The sequence below is a fragment of the Petromyzon marinus genome, chromosome 35, assembly GCF_048934315.1.
Source record: "Petromyzon marinus isolate PM22_M1 ecotype Great Lakes invasive population chromosome 35, UKy_Petmar_22M1.pri1.0, whole genome shotgun sequence".
NCBI classification, from domain to species: Eukaryota; Metazoa; Chordata; class Hyperoartia; order Petromyzontiformes; family Petromyzontidae; genus Petromyzon; species Petromyzon marinus.
Genome location: NC_133701.1, coordinates 941,135 through 954,457, shown reverse-complemented (window position 1 = coordinate 954,457; position 13,323 = coordinate 941,135). Strand labels below are relative to the sequence as shown.

The 13,323-nt window shown below is 51.0% G+C and overlaps 1 protein-coding gene across 2 annotated transcripts in view; it reads right to left on the bottom strand.

Annotated features, from left to right (window-relative positions):
* The window catches only part of LOC116948800 (oxysterol-binding protein-related protein 9-like), a 51,787-nt gene that overhangs the window by 37,936 nt on the left and 528 nt on the right, over window positions 1-13,323 (bottom strand). For both annotated transcript variants that reach the window (XM_032965902.2, XM_076071786.1), the window contains exons 2-3: window positions 7,833-7,952; window positions 5,695-5,887 (exon numbers count right to left, since the gene is read on the bottom strand). In XM_032965902.2, coding sequence (XP_032821793.2) covers window positions 5,695-5,887; window positions 7,833-7,952 — 313 coding nt within the window. The remainder of the gene's footprint in view (window positions 1-5,694; window positions 5,888-7,832; window positions 7,953-13,323) is intronic.

The window sequence follows — 13,323 nt, the reverse complement described above, 5'->3', positions numbered from 1 at the left end:
ACGGGGATTGTCACTGAAGGAAAGTCGACGGGGATTGTCACTGAAGGAAAGTCGACAGGGATTGTCACAGCAGGAAAGTCGACAGGGATTGTCACAGCAGGAAAGTCGACAGGGATTGTCACAGCAGGAAATTCGACGGGGATTGTCACAGCAGGAAAGTCGACAGGGATTGTCACAGCAGGAAAGTCGACGGGGATTGTCACAGCAGGAAAGTCGACAGGGATTGTCACTGAAGGAAAGTCGACAGGGATTGTCACAGCAGGAAAGTCGACAGGGATTGTCACAGCAGGAAAGTCGACGGGGATTGTCACTGAAGGAAAGTCGACAGGGATTGTCACAGCAGGAAAGTCGACAGGGATTGTCACAGCAGGAAAGTCGACAGGGATTGTCACTGAAGGAAAGTCGACGGGGATTGTCACTGAAGGAAAGTCGACAGGGATTGTCACACCAGGAAAGTCGACGGGGATTGTCACTGAAGGAAAGTCGACAGGGATTGTCACTGCAGGAAAGTCGACGGGGATTGTCACAGCAGGAAAGTCGACAGGGATTGTCACTGAAGGAAAGTCGACAGGGATTGTCACACCTGGAAAGTCGACGGGGATTGTCACTGAAGGAAAGTCGACAGGGATTGTCACTGAAGGAGAGTCAACAGGGATTGTCACACCAGGAAAGTCGACGGGGATTGTCACTGAAGGAAAGTCGACAGGGATTGTCACTGAAGGAGAGTCGACGGGGATTGTCGCAGCAGGAAAGTCGACAGGGATTATCACTGAAGGAATGTCGACACGGCTACTGATTGGACGGGGGAAGAGCTCGTTCTACACACACGGGCTTTCACGATCGAGAATTTGATTCGTGATGTATGCTTGGTTCAATCGTCGTGCCGGTGTACTGTCAACGTTTAACTCCTGGATAACCCTCCATCACCCGAAAGAGGCAATCAAAATAAAGTTGCCACGTCGTGGAGTAATGTGCCAGTTGATTTGGGTTTTTTATAGCAACCCAATGGAAGGTTGAAGAGCAAAACTGTTGACAATATTGGCGTCGCTGCGCTGAGGATATTCCACCCGGCAGCATCAACAGCAGCAGCATCAACATCATCATCAACGGCATCATCAACATCATCATCAACATCATCATCAGCGGCATCATCAGCAGCAGCATCATCAACATCATCAGCGGCATCATCATGAACATCATCAACGGCATCACCAACGACATCATCAACGGCATCATCACCGGCATCAACAACATCATCAACATCATCAACGGCATCATCAACATCATCAACGGCATCATCAACGGCATCAGCAGCATCATCAACGGCATCAGCAGCATCAACGGCATCATCATCAACGGCATCATCATCAACGGCATCATCATCAACGGCATCATCATCAACGGCATCATCATCAACGGCATCATCATCAACGGCATCATCATCAACGGCATCATCATCAACGGCATCATCATCAACGGCATCATCATCAACGGCATCATCATCAACGGCATCATCATCAACGGCATCATCATCAACGGCATCATCATCAACGGCATCATCATCAACGGCATCATCATCAACGGCATCATCATCAACGGCATCATCATCAACGGCATCATCATCAACGGCATCATCATCAACGGCATCATCATCAACGGCATCATCATCAACGGCATCATCATCAACGGCATCATCATCAACGGCATCATCATCAACGGCATCATCATCAACGGCATCATCATCAACGGCATCATCATCAACGGCATCAACATCATCATCAACATCATCAGCGGCATCACCACCAACAGCAGCAGTCCTCGCGTGAGCAGCGCCCCGAACCGGGCAGAGGGTTTCCTTCACGAGCTGCCTCCACGTCACCAGCACACTCACGCACGTGTTCTCGTTCGATAATGAGAGTTGATTGCTAATTGGCTGTGATTGGCAGGTTAGATTAGTGTAATCAGGTCATTCTCGTGTTTGGTGGAATTTTTTTTTATCCTTAATGAAGTTAAGATGCGTTGAGTTCGTTATCACGCTGGAGTGGAAGCTGTGATTCTGTGATTCTCGTTAATTGGTCCAATGCAGTTAATTCAATTAGCATCATGCGAAATTGGTGATACGGGCTGATTGAAGAGATTGCTGGCGTTACATTCTTTTAATATATGCTAATTTGAATTAATCTAAAAGGCTAGAGTTGTTTCCTGACGTTATGAATTTAAATGAGATGAATTGAAAATTGGCATTATACCTCCACGATATAACCCAAGAGAAACAAATTATGAATCGGGGGTGAGCTATGAGAATGCTAATGGATTACAAGTGTTGGCATGGGTGTTAAACCCAGGCAAGGCCGTACGTAAAACAATGTCATTTAGTGAACATTTTCAATAGGCACGTGAATCGAGCAGGAAAGTGATGTACTAACAGGTGTCAACCACGGAGGGGAGGGTCTGAGCAGAAACTATTTGTATTTACACTTCAAACATGAGGCGACAGACGGTGAAGTGAGATCCTGCTCCACGTGAGGCTTTTCAATCTGCCACGATTCGCTGCCCGACTCTCCTGGCTACAACCTCAATGCCAATCGATAATGTCTAGAGCCAGGCGAGAGCCTTGATCACTGGGGGAGAGAGTCTTGTAGACACTGAGTGTTCACGTGGGAGAGAGTCTTGTAGACACTGAGTGTTCACGTGGGAGAGAGTCTTGTAGACACTGAGTGTTCACGTGGGAGAGAGTCCTGTAGACACTGAGTGTTCACGTGGGAGAGAGTCTTGTAGACACTGAGTGTTCACGTGGGAGATAGTCTTGTAGACACTGAGTGTTCACGTGGGAGAGAGTCATGTAGACACTAAGTGTTCACGTGTGAGAGAGTCTTGTAGACACTGAGTGTTCACGTGGGAGAGAGTCTTGTAGACACTGAGTGTTCACGTGGGAGAGAGTCCTGTAGACACTGAGTGTTCACGTGGTAGAGAGTCTTGTAGACACTGAGTGTTCACGTGGTAGAGAGTCATATAGACACTGAGTGTTCACGTGGGAGAAAGTCCTGTAGGCACTGAGTGTTCACGTGTGAGAGAGTCTTGTAGACACTGAGTGTTCACGTGGTAGAGAGTCTTGTAGACACTGAGTGTTCACGTGGTAGAGAGTTTTGTAGACACTGAGTGTTCACGTGGGAGAGAGTCCTGTAGACACTGAGTGTTCACGTGGTAGAGAGTCCTGTAGACACTGAGTGTTCACGTGGGAGAGAGTCTTGTAGACACTGAGTGTTCACGTGGGAGAGAGTCTTGTAGACGCTGAGTGTTCACGTGGGAGAGAGTCTTGTAGGCACTTAGTGTTCACGTGGTAGAGAGTTTTGTAGACACTGAGTGTTCACGTGGGAGAGAGTCCTGTAGACACTGAGTGTTCACGTGTGAGAGAGTCTTGTAGACACTGAGTGTTCACGTGGTAGAGAGTCTTGTAGACACTGAGTGTCCACGTGGGAGAGAGTCTTGTAGACGCTGAGTGTTCACGTGTGAGAGAGTCTTGTAGACACTGAGTGTTCACGTGGTAGAGAGTCTTGTAGACACTGAGTGTTCACGTGGTAGAGAGTCTTGTAGACACTGAGTGTTCACGTGGGAGAGAGTCTTGTAGACACTGAGTGTTCACGTGGGAGAGAGTCTTGTAGACACTGAGTGTCCACGTGGGAGAGAGTCTTGTAGACGCTGAGTGTTCACGTGGTAGAGAGTCTTGTAGACACTGAGTGTTCACGTGGTAGAGAGTCTTGTAGACACTGAGTGTTCACGTGGGAGAGAGTCTTGTAGACACTGAGTGTTCACGTGGGAGAGAGTCCTGTCGACCCTGTGTTCACGTGGTAGAGAGTCTTGTAGACACTGAGTGTTCACGTATCCGCCGCAACTACAATTGCGCGCTCGCTCACGCCACTGCTGGCGGAAGAGCCTCAGCTCCAGTGAACTCGCGAACGTATTTGGTCTCCTCTACCACGTTGGCCAAACACTGTGAAGGGTCTGCGCCCCACACTGTACCCCACCCACTGTGGTTGTGACTCCACTCACCCTGCCGGGTGGACGAGGCAGTTTTGGGGGTGGGGGGGGGGGGTGAGAAACGCGCCGAATGTCTCAACTCCCGCTCCGAGAGAGGGAATCACGGCGCGGTAGCATGAAACGAGATTCCGAGATGGAATCACGGCAGCATGAAACGCAATTTCCAGAGTAACTCCCTGCGATGTAACCCACCCACCGCGATTTCTGCGAGTTTATATTTTCAGTGCAGCTAAAGTCTCCGCGTGTCGATTCCTCGCTGCAGCCGAGACACGCGTGGTGCCCCGTGTGGGGAAAGTTGCCCTGACTACGCAACCCAAGTTTCTCTGACTACGCGAACCCCCAAGTTGCCCTGATTATGCAACCCAAGTTGCTCCGAGTACTGCCGTGGTTGTTGTTGTTGTTGTTGATCCAAGCGGAATTCCGGAGCGTGCGTCGGTGCGCACGACGAGTCGCTGCCTGCAAGTCGACTCTCATTCGGCAGCGCTCGGAATGTCGGGATTACTTTTTAAACCCCCAGCGCGCTTGCAAGAGCATTAATGAAGCGCCTGCAGTGGTTGTGCAACTGCGGAACTTACCGTTTATCCCTTGTTTAAAAATCACATCACACAGAGGCGGAGGCGTGTTCACAGCCAGACCCATCGCATACCATGGCAGCTGTTTATTCAATGTCTTGTTCTCTCCGAGCCCTGGGATTCTTTGTGGTTCTCTTTCTGCCCTGCGAGTCTACCTCGGGGACCCTGCAGTGTGCTGCTGCTGCCGCTGCTGCTGCTTAGATTGACAATCGTTCGGTTGCTTCCGTAGACAATTGTGCTTGGCACCCGTATACACCGCTGGGCAAACGCGTGTAAAATGGCGCAATTTTGTGAGCACACATGCAGGGCCTGAGGTGCCACAGCCTTCGTCAAATTCATTTCTAGCCAATTCTCTTTCTTGGAGATGCAAATGCGTGAAATGAACTGCAATGGTTTTCTCTTGTCAAGTGCTGGGGGGCGGTGTGTGTGGAGTATTTGTAAAGCACCGGTGCTGGCTGGTGGTTGAATGTCAAGGGTTTGCGATATTTGGGGTGGAGTGTGAGGAGCTCTCTGGGTGGGTGCATTTGACTGCGAGGCCGAAACCTTTCAAACAAAAATGATCACTACGTACGTCGGCTTTCATACTCGTCACTTAATCATTGAACTCCAGGACCTTGTCCCGCTTTACGATGAGCCAGCGGATAAGTCAAATCCAAGCGTTTCGAAGGGCCTGCCAATAACGATGGTTTATGATGATGGATGACGGTGAGTGCTGGCGCTCGCCCATCGGGATGCCTACACAGATGTTATTTTTGGGGCCGCCTCTTTCAATTGCATAAGCGGCGAGTGAGATGGAAAAGAGATGTTTCTTCCTGGAGTATACAAAGTGCAGATCTTTGGTCAATCCGTTGCTGGATGAGTGCCTTCCCACACCGCGTGAGTCGATGGGATTGTTTGCCCATTGAAGAATCAGCCAAACGCTGGCAATGCCGAACCCTCCCCGGGAATGACTTTTATCGCAGCCGGATCGGGACACAATCGAGCAAGATGAGCAACAGAACACGCGACGATGACGCGTATCGAATTGCTCTGCAAGGAATCGTGCTCGCAGGTTTAGCGGCGCGTGGGTAGAGCGGCCACGGACCTGGGCCTCGGCTCCGGCGCTCCGCGGCTACCCGCGTCCCGGTGGCGCTCCGGAGCCGCCAGCCCCGGCTGCTCGGCATCCACCTCCTCCTCATCCACCTCCTCCTCCTCGCTGGTTCCGCACGAGAACTCGGGCACGGGGTCGGACAGCAGCGGCGGCGTCGCGCTGGGCTGGCCACGCGACGCGGCGCTACCTGCGCCACGGGGCACGCAGAGAGAGGGCACGGGGCGGGCACGGGGCACGCACGCGTCACCTCTTGTCTCGGTGTCGTCAGATTAAGTGCTCTAAAAACATTAATATATTCTGTACTTGTATAATGAATGTACGTTGAGTGAAGCGTGTTAATTGCGATAAAAAGCACAGTTTTGCTTTTTTCAGTGATTAATCCAGAAATAGCCGCGGAGCCAAGTTCAAGACGATGGAGCCATTCGTTGGGTTAAACAGGTTTAGAATTCCATCTTCAGGTCTTACTTTAATAGAAAATAATTACATTTAATGTATGACTGTATTTGTTTTTTTACATTAAACCGATTAACCATTCTTGTCTAATTTCCATAATTAGTGCACAAGTGGCTGTAGGATCGTTGTATAACCAATTGTTTTATTCCACTCTGAGTTCTACGAAACGTGCGCAACTAATTTCACGGCAAGCCGATATTGCCGTCATACGCAGCTGCAACTGCAGTATAATTATCACAGTTTGCGCACGTTTTTAACGACTACACGCGTTCACTCGTCAAATGCAACGCTGATTGCTTTATTGGCCGCACATTCATGACTGTAAGAGCCAACCCCGAGGACTGGCTGAGCGCTTCCCCAGTAGTAAATGTGTGTAACAATACACCAATTCGCCAATTAATATTGATTCTTACGCTCACAACCCACGCTTAAAATAATGTGCGCAAGCATCTACCCTTTCCTATCGAAAACGATGCCAAAGATGATGATATGCGTACGCTATATTTCAGCCTGTATTCGTAGGCTCGGCTCAGACTTGGCTCTGGCTCAAGTAAGTTGGCTCAAAGCCATGGCGCTGAACTTAAGCCGGCTCTGACCCACGGTCCCTGCCGTGCTCATACAGAATTCCTGAGCCTGAACCCACACTGTCTCTCACCCACACTGTTTCTCACCCACACTGTCTCTCACTCACCCTCACTACCTCTCACTCACCCACACTGCCTCTCACCCACGCTGCCTCTCACCCACACTGCCTCTCACCCACACTGTCTCTCACCCACACAGTGCCTCTCACCCACAAAGTCTCTCACCCACACTGTCTCTCACCCACACTGCCTCTCACCCTCACTGGCTCTCACCCACACTGTCTCTCACCCTCACTGTCTCTCACCCTCACTGCCTCTCACCCACAAAGCCTCTCACCCTCACTGCCTCTCACCCTCACTGTCTCTCACCCACACTCCCTCTCACCCACACTGCCTCTCACCCACACTGCCTCTCACCCACACTGACTCACCCTCACTGCCTCTCACCCACACTGCCTCTCACCCACAAAGTCTCTCACCCACACTGCCTCTCACCCACACTGCCTCTCACCCACAATGCCTCTCACCCACACTGCCTCTCACCCACACTGCCTCTCACCCACACTGTCTCTCACCCTCACTGCCTCTCACCCACACTGCCACTCACCCACACTGTCTCTCACCCACACTGCCTCTCACCCACACTGCCTCTCACCCACACTGCCTCTCACCCACACTGACTCTCACCCTCACTGCCTCTCACCCACAAAGCTCCTCACCCTCACTACCTCTCACTCACCCTCACTACCTCTCACTCGCTCACAAATCCTCTCACCCACACTGCCTCTCACCCACAAAGCCTCTCACCCACACTGCCTCTCACCCACACTGCCACTCACCCACACTGTCTCTCACCCACACTGCCTCTCACCCACACTGTCTCTCACCCACACTGCCTCTCACCCACACTGCCTCTCACCCACACTGCCTCTCACCCACACTGCCTCTCACCCACACGACCTCTCACCCACACTGTCTCTCACCCTCACTGCCTCTCACCCTCACTGCCTCTCACCCTCACTGCCTCTCACCCACACTGCCACTCACCCACACTGCCTCTCATCCACACTGCCTCTCACCCACACTGCCTCTCACCCTCACTGCCGGGCGTCGGCGCGCCCAGGCCGGCCAGCGCGCCCCCGGGGCTCTCCGGGTCGGAGGAGCGCGGCAGCGTCTCGGGCCTCTGCTCGGGGTGCGCCGGCCGCGGCAGCTCCGCTGCGGGCAGCGTGGGAGAGGGGCGGGGAATTATCAGGGAGTCGGGGTTGTTGTGGGATCATTGGGGAAGATCTGAGTCGTGCGTGTGGGGTGCTCGGGGTGTGAACGTTGGATGATTTGGGGGATGATTCAAGAGAACGGCCTCCAGACGTTGACATTGCACACACGCAGGAGAAAGCCACATGGTTGGAGGTGCCCTTAAACTACGGAACTGTATTCCTTATACCTCATGTAAAAGGCATCTTACTGTACTCTTGTGTTTTACTGAAATGTTAAATAATTAATGTTCTCATGAATAAGGCTTTGCGCAATCATAAGAATTGTAAGTTGTAACGCGCTGCACAGTCTTCACTCCCCGTTGTCGTAGCGACAGGGAATGAGCCCGCGGCGCGAGGATGAACCACGTGAGGGCAGGGAGACACTCGATCCCACACGGAGAGAAGAGGGGGCGTCCAGATTGTCTCTGTACCACCTTCTCATGGCCCCTCGACGCCCAGGGGAAAGGAGCTTTTTAAGCCTTTGTGCGGTGATCCACCAACCCTCGATGCTCCCTCCACGTCCGTGGGTTACAGCCCAGGTGCCACCACCACCGCCCGGCTCACGCAATTATTTGCTTCAGTGGCCTCTCTCACCCGCATTCAAAGTAATTTCATAATTGAAATGTTGAAACAAAATTCGCCTATAAATCCCCTCATAAATAACAAAAAAAAAACATTCGCCAATACAAATGCCATAAAAGATTAAAACAGAACAGGTGACGTGTTTTGGCAATGCCCTTTCTTAGTGGTCAGTTACTTAATCCAATATTTTCACATTGAAGAATAGGTTTTCCACTTTTTTTTTGGCAACAAAACTGAAACCTTTTTACAAGAAATCATGTCGGAATCATGTCTGCATTGACCACAATACCACAAGTATTGTGGTCAATGCAGACATAATTCCTTGTAAAAAGGTTTCAGTTTTGTTGCCAGAAAAAAAGAGGAAAACCCCATTATTATAGTTTGGTACTGGCAAAGGAGGCCTCATGACTTTTACATTTGTGATGTTTTCCCCTTTGGGCAATGTCCTCGACTCACGTCCGTATCGAGGTTCCACAATTGTCCTTCTGGACGGACCACTGACAGGGCGAGCATCACGACGTTGTGCCTGTCGATAGAAGTGGCCGGATCGACCCTCACTCCTCGCTGCAATGCAGGAGAGGCGTGGCGCTGCATCCGTCTCCACGGGGAGACGGATGCAGCGCCACGCTAATTGGGATTGTGAGGGCGGCCACGTGGTGTGACAAATCCCCCCGAGTAGCACGCGTTGAAAGTTCCGCGTGCTCCGGGTTTATTCGGCGCCTCTAATTGGTGCGATAACTTTGAACGCCGTTGGCTGGGCGCGCATTCAATGGCGCGCGGTCGCTGTGTGCCTCGATGAGAGCCACGACCGGCCCCTGCTAGGACGGCTCTACAAAGCCGAGACGACACGCGACCTCCCACACCCACGTGCCGTACAGACGCGCTACCCCGCTGCAGCTGACTCATCGTGTAAAATACATTTCCGTGGAACAAAGCGGCATCAACTTCGCTCGACTAATGAAATGCATTTGGACTCAATGTGACAATTATATATATAGCAATATAGGCATTGCATCGTTTTACTCCTGAAGTCATTCCAAAATATATTTTAACCGCATCAGTTATCTCCCGAATGTCAAATCGATGGAAGTGTAGCAGTGCACCAGGGGTGCTCCAACGCACAGGCCCCACGTGACCACCACCAGCTCCCCCTTTGCACCACAGCGCGCTTGATTGCAAGTCCACGTGGCTACTCTACTCACTGTACTACAATAATGGCACCGATTACAATCAATATGTATTCTCCTTTTTAGTTTTAGCTATTCACGTGCACCCTGCTGGATGTTTCGATGTTTGCAGAGGTTCCAATCTGATATCCCGAGGTCGCCGGTTCGATACCATCAACAACAATGGCTCAAGTTTCTTAAATGTCACCCCTCCCAGTCTGTCCAGCTAGCACAACAGCGAGGTTGATCAGCAGGTCGTGTTGCGGTGGGGTCAACTGTGGGTACGCCCAATCTCTTCCATAGTATCCGGTCAGCGTGGAGACGTAGGCAAAAATAAGTGCAACTGAAATTGAGGGACACATTTTAAAAGCAGAGCAGAAGCTATCCGAAAGAACGAAGCGAATGTTGAAGAGGCGCCAACAGGGATTAAAATGCCACACACAAGAGCGAGAGAGAGAGAGAGCGAGAGAGGATTAGACACAACTATGCCAAACAATGATGACAAACAAAAAGAGAGTTAATCAGCGACACCAACCCAAACGTGATTGAAGACGTCACGTCAATGCAGTTAGGAGGGGCGCGTTGTACCCAAGTCCCACAAGTGGAGAGAGTTGCTCTTTCCCCGTCGCTTGAACCTTGAACGGAACCATCTGTGGTGTAAATGCTAAATGAACACGTGAGGATTCGGGCAAGCGTGTGTAGTTATACGTAATTAATTGTATTTATTACACATGCCCTTTAATTTCTCGTTTCTAAGTGTGCCTTTATTTTTGGCTGCCTAAGCCCTTGGGCGGCTACACGGCGTGCCGCTAACCTTTTGCTTTCCCATATAAATGATATAAATGATCCATTACAGTGACGACTGCTCCGCGTGTCAACGCCCTTTCCAGCAGCAGCAGCAACGGCGGAGATTGAAATCGCGACGGCTCTGTGGGATGTCTGTGAGCATCACACAAAGTCAGCTCCAGCCTGTCCTCGCCGCTCATCGAATGCGGTACAACATCTATGCAATCTCTCTGTGTCGAGACCGATCGATAGTAAAACGGTGACAATAATAATCGTCGTAAAAATAACGTCACGTATTTATACAGGGACGCCTCGCTTGATCGAAGACTTTCAAGAAGGGCCCCGATTTGGAATGTTTGGTCAAATTATTTTAAGTTATTATTAATCTATGCGTGTGCGGAAACCATATGTACAAAGGTGAGTCGCCAGCTGGTTTGCTGTACACCTCACAGTCCAACGCGTTTGGGAGTCTCACGACGCAATATCGCGCCTAAGAGCAGCCACGTCAAGAGGCTCCACACAAGCTCGGGACAGACACACACTCGGGGCCGATCGGAGTGAGAGGCGGAGTTGGGCTGTGATATATAGAGAGAGGGAGAGAGAAGCAGCGGCTGTCTGGAGCCTCAGCTGAAGAGCGGCTGCGAGTTGGCGGTGCAGGTGACCGGGGGCAGGGAGTTCCTGGCGGCACAGGAGAAGGTTCGACCACCGTTCGGGCAGCAGTGAAGCGGGCCACGTGGTGTGAGCGCACAAGTAGGGCACGATGAGAGGGGGAAAAAAACCTCAGCAGGAACGATACAAGGCGTGATTTTAAAAGTACTGATTTTAAAAGTACTGACGACAGTGTTGTAGTCTATGCCAGATGGAGCTGTGAGCCATTGGCGGGGTCGATGGAGCGAGTTGGTGTCGCTGACGATTGAGAGGGCCGACGACTATTTCCACATTTTCCTGAATTTGTCAAATCCCATTCGATTTTAGAAGCTAAGCAGTGTTGTACTTGGATGACGGACTGCCTGGGAATACCAGAGGTGTTGTAGGCTTTAGCTGCGAGGAGACCAGAAGGTAGCAGTGTGATAATGGTTTCTTAATTCGATCTGTGTGGAGCTCTGAATGTTGTCTCCTTATATGCATGTTCTTATCCAGTACCTCTGGCGTGCTTCCGCATTATACTCAGTTTTGAATTTGGTCGAAACATCCCAATGCAGGACCATCTTGACAAAGAGTCTTGATGTTCATTGAGGCTTAAACTAATGCTTCTGAGAAAAAGAAACGCTCCCAGAAGGCCGTGGCTCATGGAATGTGATTAAATGTACTTTAACTTGTTACGCGTAGCTCCAAATATGGGAAGTAGGCGAATCGTCCCAGCCAATAACAGAACATCTATTCCGTCGATTAATAACCAAAGCTAATTCAGACGTCCAAGAGCCTATCCGCTCGCCCACTCGTGATTATACCTATATTAGGGAAGGAAAATAACTGTGGGCAGGGGAGGATGCGTAAGAGGGAGAAGGGGCGAGAGAGGGGGGCGAGAGAGGGGGGGGAGGGCATTGAGGGGTGGAGGAAGAATGCAGGGAATGCGCGCGATCTGGCTGGCGGCAGGGCGCCGCGAGACAAGATCGCGTGGGGCGAGCCCTTGAGGAGCGCGATAGAGTTGGGGGGGCTGCGGCTCCACAGAGCCCTCGCCGTCTCCACCCTGTCCGATAACGCGACGGCGGAGCTTGGGACTAATATAGTCTGCAGCGCGCGACCCACTGCACATCATAACTTCCTCAAACCAGAAGCTCGACACGCATGCCACGATCAAGGTGAAGTGGCTGTTGTTGGCACAACGTTGGCTCGCTCTGCCAGTGAGCTCAGCCGTGGTTTGCGTGGCCCGTGTCACCATTCTAAATTATTCGCGCTCGTTGCCGAACCTTCGCATGTGTAGCTAAAAGCTAGGGAGTAACTTGCGCTCAACCACCGCTTGGGAAGTCATCTCAAAATTGTGTTGAGGTTAAAATGGACACCGTGCTTTATTAGATCCAAATGTGAACGCAACAGACGTCACCATAGACCACCTCGTGCATGCGTCGCGGGAATAACCGCCGCACTTTGATATTGGTCGTGGAGGCTCTTTGGCCATACTTCACCACGCTGGTCACTGTAGTCAGTACGGGTCGGTGAAAGGGAGGTGGTGTCACTCGGCACTTGAGGGTAGCGTGGTGCGCTAACCACTGCGCCACCGCTCTCCCAACATTATTTACCTCATTGCAAATAGGCATTGCCATACCAATTCAACTCTAACCACTGAAGAGGCGGGTTATATTGCGTCTGAAGCGTGTTATCTAATTAACAAACACACTGCATTGTCCTTGAGTTGAAAGGTGAAAAATCTACCGATGCTTTAAAATATCTAAGTAGGCAGTGAGTGCGTTTACTGGTGAAGACGCGAGAGTGACACGGGACACTTAACGGCAATCTCACATCACCCGATCCGCTCACGCGCTCTGGGAGTCCAAATTCACCGCCTCTTGTAACACTGATGAAGTAATATTTTATATTTACAGACGACAACAGACGTGTTGATTAGAAATACCAACACGATCACTCTTTAAAAAAAATGTAAATTGAACGCTGCTAACACAGCCCTGTGATGTGATGTGTGCTAGCACAGCCATCTGTGTTAGCACATGGCACATCGCAGGGCTGTGTTAGCACATGGCACTGTGGTGTGGTTTGGTTGTGCACAGCGTATAGCTCGGCATGGTATTCGCCACGCCACTCGCTACACGCGCTGGGAGCTTCTCCAGGACATGGAGCGAA